General features: G+C 50.7%; 1 protein-coding gene across 1 annotated transcript in view; it reads left to right on the top strand.

Annotated features, from left to right (window-relative positions):
* The window catches only part of dennd6aa (DENN/MADD domain containing 6Aa), a 178,606-nt gene extending 176,258 nt beyond the window's left edge, over positions 1-2,348 (top strand). Inside the window, exon 20 of the mRNA XM_038812835.1 lies at positions 1,548-2,348. Within this exon, the coding sequence (XP_038668763.1) occupies positions 1,548-1,679 (132 nt within the window). The 3' untranslated portion in view covers positions 1,680-2,348. The remainder of the gene's footprint in view (positions 1-1,547) is intronic.
* Positions 2,349-23,907: the final 21,559 nt, after the last annotated feature.

The following is a 23,907-nucleotide window of genomic DNA, read 5'->3' as shown; positions in this document are numbered from 1 at the left end:
GGCAAGTTCTTCCAGGCACCTTCCCCCACCGGGATGCGTAGAAACAGCGCCGTTTGGGGCCCTCGAAACGGCCCAAAAGTCCCTAAATAGCGGGAGCTGCCGAACGTGCGGCTTAGCTCCGCATAGCCGCAACCGGCGGGCCACCGTCACCTTGCCGGACACCGGCATAGCGTGTCCTCCTCCCATTCCACGAGGTGCGCCACGAGGTGGCATATATGTGCGACCGTCTCCCTGTTAAACCGTAGTCTCCTCCTGCATATACTATCCGGTAGAGCCTCGAAAGACATTCGGTCACGGTAACATCAGTATTTTACACTACATCAGTATTTTCAGGACTGCCAAGAAATATTTTATGTTGTGCTTTCTGGCAGTGATTACCTATGTGCTTCATTGTTAAATAACATACAATTCATATATTTATTGTTACGACCCATTTAGGGACAATGAACATTGAAAAAAGAAGTCTGACGCTTTGGTTTAACCAAACAAACTGCACCACAAGATTTCACTGTTTTTTACCAAAACACAAACTTCATTATATATTAAACAAAGCAAATACAAATGAGGTAACACTATGGTTTATAACAATGTACATATATTATAGACTCAAGTTTACTTCTTAATTGCCCCACGAATTATTTTATAAACTGGATTAGTCATTGAGTTATTTATTTCTTTATGGGTGGTTGTTACAGAAATAAATAACTCCATGACTACTCTAGTTTGTAAAATAATTCTTGGGGCAATTAAGAAGTAAACTTGAGTACCTAATATATATACATTGCTATCCTCTGGAGAATCCTCCTTAGCTTGAATTATTCTCATTTAATTTACCCTCTCTTTATTGTGGATGCCTCAGTCTCTTTTTCTGGTTAAATTTCCCATATTTCCCAGCTCACTTAGCTGATTTTGTTTTTACAAGACTCTGTGAGGGCCGCTTTTCAACCAGGCAATCATCCAGAGTCTCTTCCCTCAAAATTCAAACTGAGGTTAAGCCTCACCCACCTTCACGGTGAATGATTATAGCACAGGCTAACTGTTAATGAGCTGTAAACCATACGAGGTCCAAACTGGAACTAACTCTCTCAGCAGACACCCATATAAATTGAAAACAGAGAACCTTCCTAAATTCTATCGATCTCCATAACAACATAGTCTGTTCTGGGCTGTTTTCAAATTAAGTTTAGTTAATTATCCCTAATTCATAATTTTGTCTTTGATCTGATGGGTTTTACAACCTTTCAGGATTCAGTAAATGCTTGTAAATTAATTTAGTTCACTCCCAAATTAAAATATCTCTCTAAAATTCCCTTCTTTGCAAACATTGCTGACATTAGGTCTCCAATTCTTCAGCTAAGCAAGCCACCTGCTGTTTTATGTTTCTTACCTTCCTAGCTGTTAAACTATTATATTCTGATTGGTTTAAAGCCCACAACCTAAAAATGATAATCCTAAAATTACAAGTTATGTTCAAGACACATGAATTATGAATTTACAACACGATAAAAGATCACAAGATTTTTATTAAACATCTTCTGCCTTTTCAGGTGCAAGCCAAGCAATATTGCCTCCCTCTAAAACAAGACACATTGGAGAAACTGCAATTGCACATTGAAGCAATAATTTGTTCATTGCCAGAAGACCTGCAGAGTATCTTGCTAAAAAATGGCACAACATGATCTTTGCAACCTTCCCCGAGGATACTTCATTCGGAACAACACAAAAAAAAACACTCCAGAACAGTATTGAAAAAAGGGAAGAAAATACCCTATAATGCTAAAGAAAATTGGAAAACAAAAGTGGATTCTAGTTGGTAAACGTTTGAGAAGATTCATCAATACGAGTGTGATTCTATGTCAAAGTGAAGAAATGGAAACAATTATCAAATCACTGTTTGAGCTGTGTTTATGTATGAAATGTTTGTGGTTATTTTAACAATCAAGTTTCACAATGTGGTGCTGGTAGCTACCATTGGTGAAGTTGGTGTCTGCATTGTACTACCAGTGGAAAGGAGTGAGAGTTTTACTACTAACATTTATATTGCAAATTATACATTGATATGTAGACTGTGCAAATATCACTGCTGGTATTTTGCTTAGAAGCATATTTTAATTTGCTTACTTTTTTATATAAATGTCTATTCTCATATGAATTATTATTAAACTGACAGTAATTTGTAGAATTATACATATTTGTATTTAAATAAATTGTGATTTAACTTTTAAGAACAGGATATTCACAAGCACATTTTAAATAACAAAAATACAACTGAGCTTCATTATTTTTACCAAAACACCTTGTCAATAACTATACAAAACTTCAAATAAACTTTACACTATTTTAATTAATACAATTTGTCTTTTAGTTTATAAATAATAATATAGCCTTACTATGTCAAAATATTAGAACTTTGCAAACACCTTCTCACATACAATGTTATGTCAACAAGCTCATAAACTATTCTGAACCAGAAATGAGGGGTGCACTTCTCAGTTTGAGAGATGAGGTGCTTACTCCGGGACTGAATGGGGGCTATTCCTCAATCCCGATGGAGGTACGACTGCCGAAGCCATTCAGGACATGCTAATGGGCCAGCACTCACGCCATGTGGAACTAGTGCAATTCCAATGCACTTCATGATGTGATTCACTGGGGTCGGGAATGCACTCGAGAGCCTGACAAGCCGCAGCATCATATAAGCACTCCATTCCCCACGCACTCTCATTCTGGCCAAGAGGATGGCCCCACAGAGCGGCCCCAGAGGATGCCATGGAGGAACATCCTGTTCCCCGGAGTGGGAAGGAGGCTGCCACCCGTCGATGTAAACCAAGCCTGGGCAGAGGCCATGAGAGCCATGGGCCCCACCGCAAGGACCCAGCCAGCAGTGCCAAAAGAAGCTGTGCAACACCCTCAGGCCAGCCCGGGTGAGTCACCAGCTCCATGCCCCTGGAAGCACCTCTGCCCCACACACCCCAAACCCATGTGGCCACCACTGGGCAGACCAGTAGGCAGTAATTGGTTAGGATGGACAACTCCCCAGGCCAGCCAGGGTGAGTCACCACCAAGGTGCCCCTGGCACCACCCCTGTCCCACGCTCCTGCAGCCCCTCACCATTGCAGAGCAGGGGGTGATGGACCTGGTCGGTGGGGTGGCAGAGCAGGCAGTCGTAGAGGCGGAGATTGGCATGGGTCAACCAAGTGAGCCCCCAATGCATTGCGATGTCCTTCTGGCACGTGAGCCACCTCTCACCACCACACTACGCCTACACAGGATCTCATCATGTCTTGTTTGATGTCTTGCAGGATCACCTCCCGACGAGGCAAAAGCAGCTGGTGTCCATCACCCCCAGCCGCAACGCCGCAACTCGCCAGGCGATGAGGGTCCCTTGCTCCCAGCCGCAACACTGGAGCACGTGTCCGGGGACGACACCAACTTCTCGTCACTGCTGTCACCAACACTCTCCACTATCCCAGAAACACTTAACTCGGTTGGGCAATTCAGTAGCTCCTGGGGAATTATCTGCTGCGCACGACACATGCAGTGGTACATCAGGTGGAGGTAGGACCCCCGAGGGGGAAGACAGTCGGAGGGCGGCCCAATCCTGGGGACTAGCTCCCGTTCAGGCAGGCCTAGCCCTTCAGGAAAGGGTGGCCCCATTAATGTTGGCAATTCGGGCGCAGGGCCGGGGACTACATTGAGGGGGTGGCAACAACCATCCAGCGCCTGCAGGTGCTGACTATGTTTGCCAATGGAGAGGTGCCTGAACACCGCAGCACCTCTGAATCCCCCCCCCCCCCCCTGTCTCTGGCACATCCGGTGGGCAATGGGCAGAACAGGATGGCACTTGTGATACCTGAAAGACGGCCGGGCCCATCCAGGCCAGTCAGTCCAGGAGACGGCTGCCATAGGGGACCCAGGTCACAGGGCAGGAAACGCAGCATACCGTCTGGGGACCCACCTCGATGAAGCATTACGATATGTAAGATTAGAAAGATAGGCACCAATTAAGTTGGCATAGGTGCAGAACATAGGATAGCGTTAGGGGCTAGGGCACAGTTATTATTGTACATAGCAATGTCACCAATAAACACGTGCACCGACATTCTGGACTGCATCAGCCTCTATCAGCAGGGTGTGAGGAATGGGCTGGGCTGGGTGTGGAGGGGTGTGCTGGCGATTGCAGGGTGGGGTGTGAGAGGCCGGTGATGTGGGGTGCAGGAGCTGGAGGACAGGACAGTCTATGGTACCTCCAGACTGTCCCAGTACCTCTGAGTGGCAGGGACCTGGGCCAGAGATGTGGGAACGTTATGTGGTATTACATACCCGGCGAGTGATCCATCACCGCTTGACCACCCCCGCCCTTCATGAAGCTCTTTTGTCTTGTGTGATAGAATGGCCAGCACACATGCAGGGATCACTTGGGCGAACAGTGGAATGTGACACCGGGGTGGGAGTCAGACTATGTCAAACGATGTGCAGCACCAGAGCTTATCGTGGAGCAGGTCATCGTCATCATTCAGCTCATGGACCAGACCCACAGATACTACCGACCCAGAGCTAACACCCGCTAGTGGCAAGCTCAGAGAGGCGTGGAAGTGCTGGGGTTGGTGGTGTGGTGGTGGTGGTGGGTGGGAGGGGATGGGGAGATGGGATGGTTGAGCTGCTGATGACCAGGCCCCCTAGTCAGCGAACCTGGAGCCGATCAGATTGTCCCATGCGCGATCGCCCTGGCACACGTCTTGCGGCCTCCTGTGCCTGCCCGGGCCCCATGTCCTGCCCGGGCCCCATGTCCTGCCCATCCAGGCCCTCGTCCGCGTCCTCATCTGATGAGGCATGGCATTCCTCCACCTCCAGCATGTCGTCGTTCTGCTGTGCAATGTTATGGAAGCTGCAGCAGGCCGCCACAATGTGGGTATTGGAGGGCCCCACCAGAGTGGTTCTGGCACCTGAACCACACTTTCTTTTTTTTTTAAATAATTTTAATTCAAATTTTCCAACAACAAATTTTATCACAACAAAGAAAAACAATAACCGCTCCCCTGCAATACAAAAACAATAAATTAACAACACGAAAAAGAAATAAGCATAAAACCATGAGAACAAACCCCTGTAACAAACCCATAGCCGCCCCCCCCCCCCCCCCCCCCCCCCCCCCCCCGGGTTGCTGCTGAAGTTGACCACCCTCTAATGCTCCGCCAGGAAATCAAGAAAAGGCTGCCACCGCCGGAAGAGCCCTTGTACCGACCCCCTCAGGGCAAACTTAACCCTCTCCAGTTTAATGAACCCGGCCATGTCGTTAATCCAGGATTCCGGACTTGGGGGCTTCACGTCCCTCCACTGCAAAAGAATCCTGCGCCGGGCTACTAGGGACGCAAAGGCCAGAGTACCGGCCTCTCTCTCCTCCTGCACTCCCGGCTCCGATGCTACCCCAAAAATAGCGAGCCCCCAGCCCGGTTACACCCTGGAACCGACCACCTTGGACAAGGTCCCCGCCACCCCCTCCAACGCCGGACACGCCCAGAACATGTGGGTGTGATTCGCTGGGCTCCCCGAACACCTGCCACACCTGTCCTCTCCCCCAAAGAACCGGCTCAGCCTGGTCCAAGTCATATGCGCCCTATGCAGCACCTTTAGTTGGATTAGACTAAGCTGTGCGCAAGAAGAGGAGGAATTCACCCTCCCCAGGGCGTCCGCCCACATCCCCTCCTCAATCTCCTCCCCCAACTCCTCCTCCCACTTCGCTTTCAGCTGCTCCACCGAGGCCTCCTCCCCGTCTGCATCACCTGATAAATTCCCGCGATCCCACCCTCACCGACCCACGTCCCCGAGAGCACCCTATCCTGAACCCCCCTTGGCGGTAATAGCGGAAACTCCGCCACCTGCCGCCTAACAAACGCCCTAATCTGCATGTACCTAAAGGAATTCCCTGCGGGGAGACCCCACTTCCCCTCCAACTCCTCTAAGGTCGCAAACTTCCCGTCGAGGAAGAGTTCCCCCATCCGCCTGATACCTGCCCTGTGCCAACTCAGAAACCCTCCATCTATCCTCCCTGGTACAAACCGGTGGTTCCCCCATATCGGAGACCAAACTGAGGCCTTCACTTCCCCCTATGCCGCCTCCACTACCCCCAGATTCTGAGGGTAGCCACCACTACTGGACTCGCCGGGGGGAGCGGCAACGGGGCCGTCACCAGCGCCTCTAAACTCGTGCCTGATGAGACCATCAATTCATGAGACACGTGCTTTAAGATATGAACAGTGGTTTTAATCTACTTACAACAGAGCTAGCCTGTAACACAATGAACCCTGGATGAACTGGTCGGCTGGCTCTGGGCATCGATCTTTATACAGCAGTCCACGGGGACGATCTGTGGGCGGAGCCAAGGGTGGAGCCCTGTACAAACACCTATGCATTCCCAGTGCTACTCCCCTAGTGGTCGGGCAACGCAACTGCGCTTACAATAATATGGTATCATATAACAGTGTGAATTACATTCACCACATTCACCCCCTACAAAAAAATCAAGTCCGGCGGGGGTGGTGGTTCACAAATTGAGTCTGTCCGGTGGTCTAGTCGTCCGCTGTGATCTGCGGAGCACCGGGGTTGCAGCCTCTTGTGGTGGCTGGATGGGTGTTGTGGGTTGGGGTACGATGGCGGACTCCGGGGGCGATTGCGTTTGAGCTCCATATCCGTCTGGTTCGACTGGGGACTGGGAGCGCTGGGAGCTAGCCGGTGTGGGCGTGCGAAACAATTGTAGCGAGCTAGTGGGCTCAGGAGCGCGAGGGGGTGGCTGGGTGGGGTGTAGAGTGAGGGGTACCTCTGCAGTGATAGTGGGGGTGCTGGATCCTGCGGGTGCTAGGTCCCGGAGGGATATGGTCGCCTGACGGCCGTCAGGGAACTCTACGAAGGCGTACTGGGGGTTTGAGTGAAGCAGGCGCACCTTCTCTACAAGGGGGTCAGTTTTGTGCGCCCTGACGTGCTTCCTGAGGAGTACAGGGCCCGGTGTCTTCAGCCATGCCGGGAGAGAGACCCCCGTGGTAGTGCCCCTGGAAAAACTAAAGAGCCGCTCGTGAGGGGTCTGGTTGGTCGCGGTGCATAAGAGGGTCCTAATTGCGTGGAGCGCGTCTGGGAGGACATCCTGCCAAAGGGAGACTGGGAGATTCCTGGACCGGAGGGTCAGTAGGACGGTCTTCCAGACCGTCGCATTCTCCCTCTCCATCTGCCCGTTCCCCCTGGGGTTGTAGCTGGTAGTCCTGCTCGAGGCGATGACCTTATCGAGCAGGTACTGACGCAGCTCGTCACTCATGAAGGACGAACCCCGGTTTCTGTGTACGTAGCTGGGGAAACCAAACAGGGTGAAGACACTATGCAGGGCCCTAATGACTGTGTGGGAGGTCATATCGGGGCACGGGATAGCAAAGGGGAAGCGGGAGAATTTGTCTATAACGTTTAGGAAGTAAACGTTCCTGTTAGTTGAGGGGAGTGGCCCTTTGAAATCGATCGCGAGGCGTTCAAAGGGCCTAGAAGCCTTGACCAGGTGGGCCCTGTCTGGTCTATAGAAGTGCGGTTTGCACTCCGCACAGATCGGGAAGTCTCTGGTGACAGCTTTTACCTCCTCAGTGGAGAAAGGCAGATTTCGGGCTTTGATGTAATGGGCAAGCCGGGTGACCCCCGGGTGACAGAGGTCATTCTGGATGACTTTTAGGCAGTCGCTCTGCGCGCTGGCGCACGTCCCGCGGGATAGGGCATCTGGGGGCTCGTTGAGCTTCCCCGGTCGATACTTAATATCGTAGCTATAGGTGAAGAGTTCGATCCTCCACCGCAGAATTTGATCATTTTTAATTTTGCCCCTTTGCGAGTTGTCAAACATGAAGGCAACTGATCTTTGGTCGGTGATGAGGGTGAACCTCCTACCTGCGAGGTAATGCCTCCAGTGACGAATAGCCTCCACAATGGCTTGTGCTTCCTTTTCGACTGCCGAGTGTCGGAGTTCCGAAGCAGAGAGGGTTCGGGAGAAGAATGCGACTGGTCTCCCTGCCTGATTTAATGTGGCTGCAAGAGCTATCTCTGAGGCGTCGCTCTCAACCTGAAAGGGGGTGGATTCATCCACCGCCTGCATGGCCGCTTTGGCGATGTCTTCCTTGATGCAGTTGAAGGCCTGGCGCACCTCAGCTGACAGGGGAAATAGTGTGTCCTTAAAGAGTGGGCGGGCTTTGTCCGCATATTGAGGGACCCACTGGGCGCAGTAGGAAAAGAATCCCAAGCACAGTTTGAGGGCCTTGGGACAATGAGGGAGAGGGAGTTCTAAGGTCATACGGTCTGGGTCGGGGCCCAGGGCTCCGTTTTCCACGACATAGCCGAGGATGGTTAGTCAGGTCGTGCGGAAAACGCATTTCTCCTTGTTATACGTTAGATTGAGTTTCTGAGCCGTCTGGAGAAAACGGTAGAGGTTGGCGTCATGGTCCTGCTGGCCATAGCCGCAGATGGCAACGTTATTCAAGTACGGGAACGTGGTCCGCAGCCCGTACTGGTCCACCATTCGGTCCATTGCTGGTTGGAACACCGAAACCCCATTTGTGACGCCGAAGGGAACCCGGAGGAAATGGAAGAGGCGGCCATCGGCCTCGAATGCCGTGTAGTGGCGGTCCTCCGGGCGGATTGGGAGCTGGTGGTATGCAGACTTCAAACCACCATGGAAAAAATCCGATACTGTGTGATCTGGTTAACCATGCCTGCAATCCGGGGGAGGGGGTACGCATCGAGGAGCGTAAACCTATTAATGGTCTGACTATAGTCTAAGACCATGCGGACTTTTTCCCCGGTCTTGATGACCACCACCTGAGCTCTCCAGGGGCTGTTGCTGGCCTCTATGATCCCCTCACTGAGGACGTCCGATCGGATGAACACCCTATCCTGCAGGCTGTACCGCCTGCTGCGAGTGGCTACGGGTTTACAGTCCGGAGTGAGGTTGGCAAAGAGAGGAGAGGGGGAGATTTGAAACGAGGCTAGGCTGCAGATAGTGAGTGGGGGTAGGGGTCCGCCGAAACTGAGGGTCAGACTCTTGAGATTAGACTGGAAATCAAGGCCTAATAAGAGTGGGGCGCAGAGTTCAGGCAGGACGTAGAGCTGGAATTAGCTAGCGCCTTGGATTGTGAGCGTCGCGGCGGTGCGCCCTTGGATCTGGACAGAGTGGGAGCCCGAAGCGAGGGAGATAGTTTGCCGCACAGGGAAAACGGGGAGCGAACAGCGTCTTACCAGATCTGGGTGTACGAAGCTCTCAGTGCTCCCGGAGTCGAAAAGGCACGGCGTGCTGTACAAGTTGATTTGGACCGTCGCCATCGAGTTGCGGAGGTGCTTCGGGCGCGATTGGTCCAGTATGACTGCACTGTGTTGCGGGTAGTCGGCGGCTCAATCAGCTGTGCTGGAGTGGCCCCGTGATGACTGCCCTCTGAGTTCGTAGTTGTCGAGGTGAGTTTCAGAGTTTGAAGGGGATGGATCCCAAGATGGCCGCCCCCATGAGTCGCACATGGCCGGCCGATGGAGGAGGATTGCTAAGATGGCCACCCCCATGAGTTGCACATGTCGGATGGGGGCGGAGTCGGCATACAGGCTGCAGCATTTCGGGGACTGCGGGCCTGTGAATTCAGGGAATGAGTGCATTGAGCCGTGGGAGGGTTAGAGGCTGGGGCGGAAAGAGTGCTTTGAGCCGTGGGAGGGTTAGAGGCTGGGGCTTTCTTCGCCAGACACACTCTGGCATAGTGTCCTTTTCACCCGCAGCTGCTGCAGGTCACATTGCGGGCCGGGCAGTGCTGCCGCGAGTGCTGATTCTGGCCGCAAAAGTGGCAAGCTGGGGCAGCATTGTGGCTGGGCGGCCGCGCACGCAGGCCTGGGGGAGTCGCTGGTCGGGGGCCCATGACAGGGTTGCGGGGTCCGCGGGGAACGAGGTGAGGCTGCGGAAGGAGACCTCCATAGTTGTAGCAAGTTCAACAGTCGCTTCAAGATTTAGGGCCCCCTTTTCTAGCAGTCGCTGGCGCACGTAATTCGATCTAAGGCCCGCAACAAAGGCATCGCGTACAGCAAGTTCTCTATGTTCTGCCGCAGTTACCGCCTGGTAATTACAGTCACTAGATAAAGTTTTTAGCTCTCTCAGGAATTCTGCTAGCGATTCCGTAGGCCGCTGGCGGCGAGTAGTAAACACGTGTCGTGCATAGACCTCATTAACAGGCCTCACATACATTTTGTCGAGTAGCACGAGAGCTTCAGTATAGGAGCCGGTACAGTTTAGTTGAGTAGAAATTCTGCGGCTCACCCTCGCGTGCAGTAGGCTCAGTTTCTGCTCCTCCGTTGTTTCGGCTGTGCTTGCTTCCGCCAGGTAGGCTTTAAAACAGCAGAGCCAATGAGAAAAAATTTATTTTGCCGCTGCATCCTGTGGGTCGAGTTCCAGTCGCTCAGGCTTGAGGGCTGATTCCATGGTTGATCCTGACTGTTTCTTAAGTAGATTAAATTGATGAGATCATCAATTCACGAGACACGTGCTTTAAGATATGAACAGTGGTTTTAATCTACTTACAACAGAGCCAGCCCGTAACATGATGAACCCTGGATGAACTGGTCGGCTGGCTCTGGGCATCGATCTTTATACAGCAGTCCGGGGGAGGAGCCATGGGCGGAGCCAAGGGTGGAGCCCTGTACAAACTCCTATGCATTCCAAGTGCTACTCCCCCTAGTGGTCGGGCAACGCAACTGCGCTTACAATAATATGGTATCATATATATTACAGTGTGAATTACATTCACCACAGTGCCCACACAGGATGCCACCTCCATCCTCTTCCATGCGGGTCTCTCCCCCTCCATGACCCACCTACGAATCATTGCCACGTTCGCAGCCCAGTAATACCCACACAGGTAGGGCAGCACCAATCCACCCACCTCCCTGTCTCGCTCCAAGAATACCCTCCTCACCCTCGGGGTCTTCTACGCCCACTCAAACCCCGTAATGCTCCTGTTAACCCTCCTAAAGAAAGCCTTCAGGATCATAATGGGTAAACACTGGAAGAGAAACAGAAACCTCGGGAGCACCGTCATCTTAACCGACTGGACCCTGCCCTCTAGGGAGAGTGGCAACACATCCCACCTCCTGAACTCCTCCTCCATCTGCTCCACCAGCCTTGTGAAGTTTAACCTATGCAGGGCCCCCAGCTCCTGGCTAGCTGGACTCCCAGGTATCTGAAGCTCCTCTCTGCCCTTTTCAGTGGGAGCTCCCCTATCTCTTTCTCCTGGTCCTCCATATGCACAACAAATAGCTCACTCTTCCCCACATTAAGATTATAGCCAGAGAAGTCTCCAAAGTCCCCCAGGAGCCTCATCACCTCTGGCATTCCCCCCCCCCCCCCCCCCCCCCCGCCGGATTTGCAATGTACAGCAGTAAATCGTCCGCATACAGCGACAGCCGGTTCTCTCTCCCCCCCCCCCCCCCCCCCCCGCACAATCCCCTTCCAGTTCCTCGATTCCCTCAGTGCCATGGCCAGGGGCAGTGGCGGACTGGGTCTAAAAATATTGGTTGCCAGGAGACAAAAGGGGCCCACCCACAGCTACAATGCTATCATTTAATTTTCATAATGAATAAATAACATTTTCAAAAAATACATATGGAAAAAAGGGTACAATTAAAATTTTTGGGGAAAAAATGTGTATTTCTTAGTAATTACAGTGTACATGTACTGTACATATTACTGGCAGTAGATACCAAATGTAAATACAGAATGTTATAATTGAATTTTTTATTTATTTTTTAAAATTTTAAGTAATTGGTTGATATTTTTAAATAGTTTACTGCACAATTTACACATTAACAGATAGTTCAAAAGCACAATAGAGCATTGCATGCAGTCCACTATATTAAGAACAATCGTTTGTGTTCGCTAGATGATTGTGCGAATCTGCCAATAATTGCTTCTGCATCCAATTCATCTAACAATTCCTTTTCAATGGATAGCAACATGTATGATTCCAAATTCTCCTCAGACACTGAATTTCTTAACCTCGTCTTTATGATCTTTAGCTTTGAAAATGTCCTCTCACATTGGACTTGAGTAACTGATAGTGTGCAGATGACTTTATAAAGTTCATAAAGGTTATCATATGCCTTGTCATGAAGTCTGTTGGATGTCAGAATTTTTAGTACACACGATGGGCAAGTGCTGCAAATTTTACAATTGTTGCAACTGGAATCCATATTCTCACCATCATTAAGCAATAGCTTTAATACATCAAAGTTTGAAGCAAAAGAAAACAATTCCAATATTACTTGATCCTTGCTGATTTGTGGAAACAGCTTAATAATACCTTCCAATGCTTCATCTTCAAGGCCCTTCTCTGCAATAGTTTTAAACTTTGCTGGGTCCAAGCAGGACAAATCTTTATACAACTGTTTGTGTTGTACAAAGCGTGATTCTAGTGACTAGACAATGCAATCCATTATTAGGTTAAACACATTTACTCGAAAATCAGCTAGAGAATCTGAGGAATTTCTTTCATCATCAATAAGCTCATCTGCCATTCGTTTCTTCTTCCTCTGCCTCTTAACTGGCAATGCTGTTTCCAACGCATCAATTTCCAATATTTGATTTTCATCCATATTCATCTGTGAAATCCTGTCATTACATTTATTTACAAATTCCAAAGCCTTGCTGTGAACGTTATCAAATGTTCTTGTCTGTTCCTTCAACTTTGTTGTAGCTGAATCTACCAAACTCCATGCAGTAAACATATCTAAACCACTTGTCTGTAGATAACTTGATAACGGGGTTGTAGTTTCAAATATATACAAGTAAGTAAATGCTGTCAATATCGTTTCAAACTTTAGAAGACTTTGAAGTAAAACATTTGCTTCATGTTTTGTTTTTGCATCAAACTTTTCTGAATCTTGTATCATTGATAAGCATGTCAATAGATTTACGAAAGTACTGGCAGCGGCATCATCAAAACGTCCAAATATAGTTGTTGCTGCATTGGATTTTCCTGACCATCTGGTCTCACCAATTAGCTTTAATCGTTTCATTTTTTCTTGTCCTAGATGTTTTCCAACAACTTCTATCCATACAGCCATTCTCTTGTATGATGCTTTCACAAAAGTTGCTATATTCTGGAGCAAATTGAAAAAAGAAACTGCAGGCACACAACATTTTGTTGTTTCAGTTATCACAAAATTCAAGACATGGGCATAGCACCATATATGAACATGTTGATCAGCCACATCAGCGATTTTACTTTGTAAACCATTATACTGGCCATGGTAGCTTGCAGCGCCATCTGTGCTATCAGATAAACATTTTTGGGGGGTCAATTTTAAGATGCTGTAATGTTTCAATTAATAGATCAAAAAGTCCCTGTCCTGTACCATCATTACTTGGCACAACTGAAAGTAGTCGCTCACAGATAATACCTTTAAGCACATACCGAATAATGATGCTAAACTGATCGATGGATGAATTATCTTGTGTTGAATCAACCTGAATAGAATAATATTTTGCTTGAGAAACTTCATGACTAATTCTTTCTTGTATCATATTCTTCATAATTTTGATTAACATGTTTATAGTTGTTTTACTCAGGTATGTAACAAGTCCACCATGGTCTTTACTTTGAGCCTTTCCTTGTTGCTCTAATGGTTTGATTCTTTGTTTAGACTTGTTTTGCACTGCAGAAACGTGAGCTGCCATAATGGGGTCATATTTTGCCATCAACTGCACTGTAGCTAAAAAATTGCCATGATTCAGAACCTCATTATCTAGAGTGTAGGCCGATTCATTTCTGTGACCTCGAAAAGGAAGTGCTTGCTTGCCTAACATCTTTATGATGTCTATAATCCTCATGACAATACTTCTCTGCTTCAATACTTCTTCTTTCCTTTTAATTAGTGATGCTGCAAAAAATTTATCTAAGGTGCCATCATTAACCACACTGATATATTGCTGAGCATTTCTGACATGTGTTGTTGTCGATTCATGTAAAGTCAAGCTCTGGCTAATACACCTGTAGTCACTAAAGCCATGTACAAAGGGTGATGGATTACAAGTGTTGGGAAACTCAAAGGGTAAGCAGTATGAACAATATAAGCATCTATTTTCTTTGTTATATGTTAGCCATTTTCTTGGGACTGAGTCATTCATAATTTTCCTCTCATACAAACGAGCATCAAATGGCAGATCATCAAGTGGCTGAAGTGGATGTTCAGTAAAAAACTGTTTTAGCTTTGCTCGTGATGGATATTGGAAGATTCCAGTAATTGATCTTTCATTTTCTTGCGTAGGTTCATTTACAGGATGTGCTTCAGAAACCAAGTCATTTATGCTTGAAGGAATATCTGATTCCCTGTCACTAGTTGAAGCTGTGTGTTCAGATGTTGCAACTACAGGCAGTACAGATACCGGAACAAGGAAGCCAGAAGAAATATTGGGCCTAGGTTGATGGATGCACTTGTATTTGTCTCTACATTCAAAGTAGCTCTTCCCTGTTCTTGTAACTCGCATGTCATTGCATCATCACCATGAGCATTGTTTCTTGCTTCTTGATTATTTGTTGCAGAACTGGATATTGATGTGGATTGTGCTTGTGGTATTATAAACTCTGTAATAGGCCTGCATCGCTTGGCTGATTCCTTCCTTTCTGCTTCTTTTTGTTCTTTGCGTTTTAGTGACCCAGATTTATGCTTTTTCTTTTCCATGCTGGTAGGGGTAATATTCCTGAAATAAAAACTTAATTAAAAATAGCCCACATTGGGAAAAATGAATATTGATGATTGCAAGAATAACTTGAAGGAACGCCAGATAAACCCCCACTTGATAAAAAATATAAAATAACTTACTTACACTTCAATAGGCTATGTTCATTAGTCAATACAACTGTGGCCTATGCAGCTTCAGAAGAGGAGACAATCCACTGTCCAGTGTTCACACCAGCAAGCAACTGAGACAACTGTTGAAACTTAGAAGTTTGGTCCGACTATAGTAAGACATTAAGAATGGTCCCACGACCAAAGTTAACATGTCCAGTTTGATACCAGTGTAGTGTTACAAGTCGCAACCCTTTGAGTTTACCGATCATGGCTTATCACTTCAATATCTTTGACCTCATGATTCACGGTCAAAGGTGCTGCTTCTCCTTTTCGGTAACCTCACGACCCTATGTACTGCTTGATATCCTTTCAAGTTGCCGACCATCTCAAATCATGAACTGTAACTTTATCTTTAAATTCACACACTCTTGCTGAAAACGTGGATTTCCAACTATGTCCGACCCGGGTGAACCAGCCCCCCCCCCCCCCCCCTCCACTCCTTTTCACATCCATTTAACACTGCTTTGTTCCTTCATACACTGAGTGATTATTTGTTTGTTTCTCTATTGCATTTTTATTTGGTATTGCTCTTTTTAAAAACAATTATATTTTATTAAGTTAGAATACAAATCTCAGGAAAGAAGTTGGAGATTTATTTATCTAATTAATTATAATTTTTAAGGGCCCTTCAGAGATTCACGGGCCCCTTCTTGGGTCTCCGGGCCCCGGACCGATGTACTGGCTGAACCAAGACTACTGCTTAATATCCTTTGAAGTTGCCGACCATCTCAAATCACGAATTGCAACTTTATCTTTAAATTCACACACTCTTGCTGAAAACATGGAATTTCCTTAATTATGCCCGACCCGGGCCCCCCTATTCCACATCCTTCCACTACCTCCCCTGCTTCGTTCCTTTTCATGCACTGCTTATTTGTGTCCTGTTCTCTTTTTTTTCTTATTCTTTTTTATTACTAAAACAGTTGTCTGTGTTTGTTTCTTTATTGCATTTTTATTTGATATAGGGGGTCCACTTCATCAGGGGCCCACTTGCCATCGGGCAAGCTGACACCCTGGCCAGTCTGCCACTGGCCAGGGGTTCAATCGCTAGCGCGAACAGCAGGGGAGACAAGGGGCATCCTGCCTCATCCCCCGGTACAACCAAAAGTCCTCCCACCTCCTCCCATTCGTCACCACGCTCGCCACCGGAGCATTATGCAACAGCCTCACCCATCCATCGATGCCACTATCTCCGCCTCCCCGTTCACCGCCGACATCATTAGGACGTTGAGAAGCCACCGCACATTGACATTCAGCTGCCTCCCCTTCACAAAACCCGTTTGGTTCTCGTGAATGACCTGCGGGACCACATCCTCCACCCTCCTGGACAGTATCTTGGCCAGCAGCTTCGCGTTCACATTGAGGAGCGAGATCGGCCTGTAAGATCCACACTGGAGGGGGTCCTTATCCCGCTTCAAAATCAATTAAATCAATGCTCTGGACATCGTCGGGGGCAAGGCCACCCCTCCCTTGCCTCATTCAGGGTCCTCACTAACAGCGGGCCGAGCAGGTCTGAAAATTTCTTGTAAAATTCCACCGGGAACCCATCAGGCCCCGGTGCCTTCCCTGACTACATACTCCCCATCGCATTGATCAGTTCCTCCAGCTCGACTGGCGCCCCCAGACCCTCCGCCCGCTCCTCCCCTACTCTCGGGAACTCCAGCTTGTCCAAAAAGCGGTCCATCCCACCCTCCGCCCCAGGGAGCACTGACCGGTACAACTCCTCATAGAAGGACCTGAACAGCCCGTTAATGCCCCTTGCACTCCGCACCAGGTTCCCTCTTACATCTCTAACTCCCCCCATCTCCCTCGCCGCCTCCCGCTTCCGGAGCTGGTGGGCCAGCATCCGACTTGCCTTCTTCCCGTACTCATATACCGCCCCTTACGCCCTCCTCCACTTCGCCTCCGCTTTCCGGGTGGTCAATATTTCAAACTCCGCTTGGAGACCACAAAGCTTCTTCAAAAGCCCTTCATCCGGGACCTCCGCGTACCTCCTGTCCACCCTAACCCTTTCTTCCACCAACCTCTCCCTCTCCTTTTTCTCCCCCTCTCCCTGTGTGCCCTAATAGAAATCAGCACCCCCCTGAATCACCGTCTTCAACGCCTCCTTGACCACCCCCACCTGCACCTCTCCATTGTCATTAGTTCCCAAATACCCCTCTATACACCTCCGCACCCGCCTACATACCTCCTCGTCCGACAGCAGCCCCACGTCTAACCTCCACAGGGGGTGTTGATCCTTCTCCTCCCCCAGCTCTAGGTCCACCCAATGCGGAGCGTGGTCTGATATGGCTATCGCCGAATACTCCGCCCCTACCACCCTCGGAATCATTGCCCTGCTGAAGGCAAAAAAGTCAATCCGGGAGTAAGCCTTATGGAAATAGGAGAGGAACGAGAACTCCCTACCCCCCGGCCTCATAAACCTCCAAGGGTCCACCCCTCCCATCTGGTCCATGAACCCCCTCAGCACTGTGGCCGCCGCCGGCCTCTTACCGGTCCTGGACCTGGAACGATCCAGGGCTGGGTCCAGCACTGTATTAAAATCTCCTCCCAATATCAGGCCCCCCGTCTCAAGGTCTGGAATCCGGCCCAGCATGCACCGCATGAAGCCTGCATCGTCCCAATTTGTGGCGTACACATTAACTAACACCACCTGCTCCCCTTGGAGTCTACCATTCACCATTACATATCTGCCACAGCTATCTGCCACCACACTCAACACCACAAACGACAAACTCTTTCCCACCAAAATCGCCACACCCCGGTTCCTCGCATCTAACCCCGAATGGAACACGTCCAACCCACCCTCTTCTCAGCCTAACCTGAGCCGCCACCCTAAGGTGCGTCTCCTGGAGCATAGCCACATCCACCCCTAGCCCCTTCAAGTGCGCCATCACCCATGCCCGCTTGACTGGCCCATTCAGCCTCCTTACATTCCATGTGACCAGCCAGATCGGGGGGCTATTCCCCCTCCCTCTGCGCCGGTCAGCCATAACTCTCCCTTGGCCCACCACGTGCCCGCAATACCCCCACGGCCCGTTCCCCACGCTGGCAGATCCCCATCCCGACTCCCCCCCAGCACCATCTGTTCCCCTTTAGCCCTTCCAGCTGGGTTGCCCCTCTCGTCGTACTTCCGTAAGTCAGCCGACTCCTGCTGACCCCGGCTGCTCCCGCCACCCCAACGACCCCCCTCGGTGCAACCCAACCGCCATTCCCCCCGACCGGTACAGACCCCTCCCATTCCGCCTCCAGTGCGGGAAAAAGCCCGCGCTTCCAGCTTAAACCCCGACCCCCGACCCAAAACGCAGGAAAGAAAAAGGCGCGCGTCCCAACGGGCCTACACAACAGCCCCCCAGCTTTCCACCAGAGAGAAAGGAACAGAAATAAATAGTAGAAAAGCCCCAAAAAAAAGAGAAAAGAAAAACCAACAAAGAATTACAAGGGAGAGCAGAGCCTCCGGACAATGTACAGCAGTCTCCAGCCCCCCCCCCTCAATCCTCAGTTCGAGTCCAGCTTCTCTGCCTGGACAAAGGCCCAGGCCTCTGCCGGGGAGTCCAAATAGAGCTGGCGGTCTTTATAAGTGACCCAGAGGCGTGCCGGCTGTAGCAGGCCAAACTTCACCCCTCTCTTGTGCAGCACTGCCTTCGACCGGTTAAAACCAGCCCTTTTCTTCGCCACCTCCGCGCTCCAAACCTGATAAATCTGGATCTCTGCATTCTCCCACCTGCTGCTCCTCTCCTTTTTAGCCCATCTCAGCACGCATTCTCGGTCGACGAAGCGGTGAAAACGGACCAGCACCGCCCTTGGCGGCTCGTTCGGCTTGGGCTTTCTCACCAACATTCGATGGGCACCCTCCAGCTCCAAGGGCCCTTGGAAGGACTGATGTACCATCAATTGGACGCGAGGCACGATGAAGGTCCAAACTTAGGCTTTAATCAGCTAGTTGTTAGCCCGCTGGTCGACTACAGAGAAAGGCCGACCGCCGGAAACTCTGGGTACCTATACCCAGCCTCGGAGGCGGGGTCTACTTGCCTCTCGACCAATTGGTGAGCAGTCACATAACTAGTCCCAGCCAATCAGACGAGAGACACATGACCAGCCAGAGCCAATGGGAAACCAATGCTCTGCACCAATGGCAGTACTCCCATTCATACCACCACATGGACCCCACTCCCATTAGCGAGTTCAGCATCAAGACCACATAGGACCCCAGGTCCGATCCCTCCAGCCCCTCCGGGAGGCCCAGGATCCGCAAGTACTTCTGCTGCGAGCGGTTCTCCATTTTCTCCATCCTCGCTTGCCATTTCTTGTGGAGCGCCTCATGTGACTCCACCTTCACTGCCAGGCCTAGGATTTCATCCTCGTTCTCCGAGGCCTTTTGCCGTAACTCGTGGATTTCTGCTCCCTGAGCCGTCTGAGTCGCCATGAGCTTATCCAGTGAGGCCTTAAGCGGTTCCAGCAGCTCAGCTTTCAGCTCTCTGAAGCAGCGCTGAAGCAGCTCCTGCTGCTCCTGCGCCCACTGCTGCCACGCTGCCGGTTCCCCGCCCACCACCATCTTGTTCTTCCTGCCTCACACCTTTCTTTGCTCCAAAGCCGATTTTTTGACCGCCCCGCTCCTGGTCCAGTCCATCCACCGGCAGATAAACGCAGCAGATGTGTTCCCCCACCGGGAAAAGTCAACCAGCGCCGCTACGGGCCCTTAAAATAGCCCAAAAGACCGAAAATAGCGGGAGCTACCGAACGTGCGGCTTAGCTCCGCATCACCGCAACCGGAAGTCTGAACCACACTTTCAGGACGCTGATGTACCGCTTGATGACACCACTGGTCACTGTAAGGGCATTGTTGTAATGATTCTCTGTCTGTCTGGGGACTTTGCATAGGCGTCATTAGCCAAAACCACAGCGGATAATCTGTCGCCCAAGAGCCAACCCCTCACCCAAGGGAGTGCCTCAAAAGGTGTCGGGCACTGGTGTGGGTGTGCCAGGACGAATGCACCATGCATGCTGCCTGGGTACTGGGCACAGACTTGCTAAATGTGCGGCTGGTAGTCACACACCAGCTGCACGTTCATCAAGTGGAAACCCTTCCTTTGAGCCAGAGCTCAGAGGAGGTCATGTGTCCCATCGATCACCATCTGGACCTGTAGCATGCCTGCGATGGCAGTGACTCCCATGGCCCGGGCAACCTGGTGGGCTTGGTCCACATTGAAATTGATATATTGTGCCGCCTGGGCATATAGGACATCCAAGACACTGCAGATGCACCTGCGTAATGGACGTTTGTTGATCCCAGACAGGTCTCCCCTTGGGGACGTCACGGTGGCCCAGTGATTAGCACTGTTGCGTATGGCGTGGAGGACTTGGGTTCAATCCGGGCCACTGTCTGTGTGGAGTTTCTACGTTCTCCCCGTGTCTGCATGGGTTTTACCCCCACAACCCAAAGATGTGCAGGTTAGGTGGATTGGCCACGCCAAATTGCCCTTTAATTGGAAAAGAAAATAATTTGGTACTCCAAATTTATAAAAATAGGTCTCCGCTCGTCGCTTAGAAAATCCCCTGTGTAAAGGTTGACAACTTGACAGCCACCAGAAGTGGGTTTCCTCCCCCATACCACCGCAGTTCCAGGCTAGCCATCATCTGGCCGAGATGTCGCATGGTCTCCCTCAGCCATAGTCATCGACAACACGCTTAGTCCAGCAGGTCCTCAAAGGACAGACGCTGACGACACGGTGCCTGATGAGGCGCCTCCTTCTCACCACCTCCTCGGCCTGTTGGATGGTCGGCTCTCCAGACTCACCGGTTGGACCCTGTTCCCCTGGGGCAGGCGTCTGTTCAACAGGATCCTCCCCGAGCAGCTCCTGCAGCCTCATTGCATCAACAGCGGCTGTGGCCAGGCAGATGCCAACCATTCCTGGCTGGACTCCGAAATCCGTATTCTACAGAGGGTAAAGGGCAGACGTGTTGGCATGGTGAGTACTCCTTTGTCCACCCATGTCCAGCGGGCTATGCGGTGGCTATAGCCTGCACTGCAGCCTCTGCCGCCTTATGTTGCCCTCTGTTCCCCCCCCCCCCCCCCCCCCCCCCCCCGGACACTCTACCTTCTGCACCATGCCCTTGGCCCCATCGGAGCCGGCAGGCCCTCTAACCCCTCCACCTGTCCCTGCACATTTACAAGAAATAAGGGAGGGGGGGCACCCATACGCTGGTGTGCTCGGCACATTTACAAGAAACAATCAGCAGTCAGTGGAATGCACAGCCAGATGGCTGCCTTGCGGTCTGCGGCAATGGCAATCTGTGCCTGGACACCCCGGACCCGAGGGGGGTCACCCCAAACCCATGACCGTGCACTGTTATGCCTTCGGAAATTTTTCTTACCTCCTCTCTCTGCCTCAGCAGCCATGGCGCCAGGTCCCCATTTTTAAATATCACAAGTGAACCGCGTCAGCGTCCCTTCCACCTGGCAGAGGCAGAGCATCACAGCCTGGAGACTATCACGTCGGGCCCATTAATGATTTGTTAACGAGTGCTACTGTACGTTTTGCATGCCCATACCAGTGTGGGGCATGAAATGCATTCACACTGCCAGAGAGGCATCGGAGCATGGCACTCTGTTGGGCACCCAGCACTGTCCTCGATTTATGGCTGACGCCCGATTGTGATTCCGACCTCGCTGGATGGAGAATCTCGACCGAGATATTTGAATGATCCAAAAATTTCATTTGATGGAAGAATTCTGTTCTGAGCATTGCAGAACTCCTGCTTTTTGTGCCAGATTTACAACATCGACAGGAATAGGCAGACAAACCTCAGTTTAACACATTTTTCTTTTAAAAGACATTTTATTAAGGCATTTATGATTTTATAACAATAAACAATACAATTACAAATGTACACATAGTTCAGTGCATAACACATCCCCCATCTCCCATTGTTCCCGCCTACTCTAAACACAAAATAGCCTAACTCCCCCCTAACCCCGACCCCACCCCCACCCTCTTATTGTATCTGCCAACAGTTTCGTTTTCTCTGAAGAAGACGATAAACCTCCGGACGAACTCTAACTCTTATCCTCTCAGGGCAAACTTAATTTTATCAAGTCTGAGAAACCCGGCCATGTCACTAACCCAAACTCCTGATTTTGGGGCTGAGATACCCTCAATTCCAACTCGAGAGAGATGATTGGTAATACAAAGGCTTTAATTAGCAGAGAACCAGACAGCTACCGAGAAGTGTGCTCACTGCACACTGGACATTACCTTATAGATGGCTCCCTGGGGGGTGGAGCCGGAGGTGGAGTCCCCAGGGTTCCAAACCCGATCTTAAAGGGATCATTACATTAAAGGTGCAGATACCATTCGTCACATTCACCCCGTTTTAAAAGAAAACACAGAGACCGTCGGAGGTGAAGTGGAATTACATGTCCAGTCTTTTGGATGGTCTGATTGTCCTTGTTGACCTTCTCAGCTCCGGCGGTGGTGCGGCGGACACGGGCGTCTTCAGTGGGGATATATCCGGGAGCACGGTGGTCTGAGCCCTTTGCCTGTGTTGGAGTAGGGGGGTATCCGGGGTGACTAGGATGATTGGTGCCGGCGCCGGCAGGGGGGGAGGGGGCGCTAGAGGGGGGCGCTGTCGGTGTCGGCAGCCGGTGCAGGGAGGGGAGCGTCGGTAGAGGGAGAGCGTCAGTGGGAGAGCCAGCGGGTGCAGGGTCTCGCAGGGAAACTGTGTCTTGCCTTCCATCGAGGTGCTCGACGTAGGCGTATTGGGGGTTTGCATGCAGCAGCTGGACCCTCTCGACTAGAGGGTCCATCTTATGTCTCCTTGCGTGCCTCCGGAGTAGAACTGGTCCCAGAGTCGTCAGCCAACGTGGAAGCGAGACCCCAGAGGTGGACTTCCTGGGGAAGACAAACAAGCGATTGTGAGGGGTCACATTCATGGCCGTGCAGAGGAGCGACCTAATGGAGTGTAGGGCATCGGGTAGGACCTCCTGCCAGCGGGCGATTGGGAGACTTCTTGACCGTAGGGCTAGAAGGACAGCCTTCCAAACTGTCGCGTTCTCCCTCTCCACCTGTCCGTTTCCCTGCCGGTTATAGCTGGTCGTTCTGCTCGAGGCGATGCCCTTGTTGAGCAGATACTGACGCAGCTCATCACTCATGAACGATGCACCCTGGTCGCTGTGGATATAAGCGGGGGAACCAAACAGGGTGAAGATGCTGTGCAGTGCCTTGATTACGGTGGCCGAGGTCATATCGGGGCAGGGGACAACGAATGGGAAGCGGGAGAATTCGTCGATGACAGTGAGGAAGTAAATTTTGCGGTTTATGGACGGGACGAGCTCTTTGAAGTCCACGCTTAGTCGCTCAAAGGGCCCAGAGGCTTTCACCAGGCGGGCCCTGTCTAGTCGGTAGAAGTGCGGTTTGCTCTCCGCACAGATCTGGCAAGCCTTGGTCATGGCCTTGACCTCCTCGGTGGAGTAAGGTAGATTCCGGGACTTGATGAAATGAGCAAGCCAGGTTACCCCCGGGTGACAGGTCATCGTGGATGGCCCGCAGACGGTCTTTCTGCGCGTTGGCGCACGTGCCGTGGGACAGGGCATCTGGGGACTCGTTAAGCTTCCCCGGACGATATGTAATATCGTACGTATAAGTGGACAGTTCGATCCTGAGGAAGTGAAAAAGCCGACCGGCTGCTTCGATGGCCGTGTAGAGGCGGTCCTCCGGGCGGATAGGGAGCTGATGGTAGGCGGATTTTAGGTCAACCATGGAGAATATCCGGTACTGGGCGATCTGGTGAACCATTTCTGCTAGGCGGGGAAGGGGGTACGCATCGAGCTGCGTAAAATGGTTTATGGTCTGACTGTAGTCCACCACCATCCGTTTCTTTTCCCCAGACTGGACTACCAATACTTGTGCTCTCACGGGGGACGAGGCGGGGTGGGGGGGGGGGGGGGGGGCACGGCGGGGGGGATGCTAGAGGTGTTGAGGATACTTGGGGAGTTTGGGGACTTTTCGG

The sequence above is a fragment of the Scyliorhinus canicula genome, chromosome 11 (assembly GCF_902713615.1).
Source record: "Scyliorhinus canicula chromosome 11, sScyCan1.1, whole genome shotgun sequence".
In the NCBI taxonomy this organism is placed as follows: domain Eukaryota; kingdom Metazoa; phylum Chordata; class Chondrichthyes; order Carcharhiniformes; family Scyliorhinidae; genus Scyliorhinus; species Scyliorhinus canicula.
The sequence above is the reverse complement of the archived record's forward strand: the minus strand, read 5'-3'. Positions and strand labels throughout refer to the sequence as shown.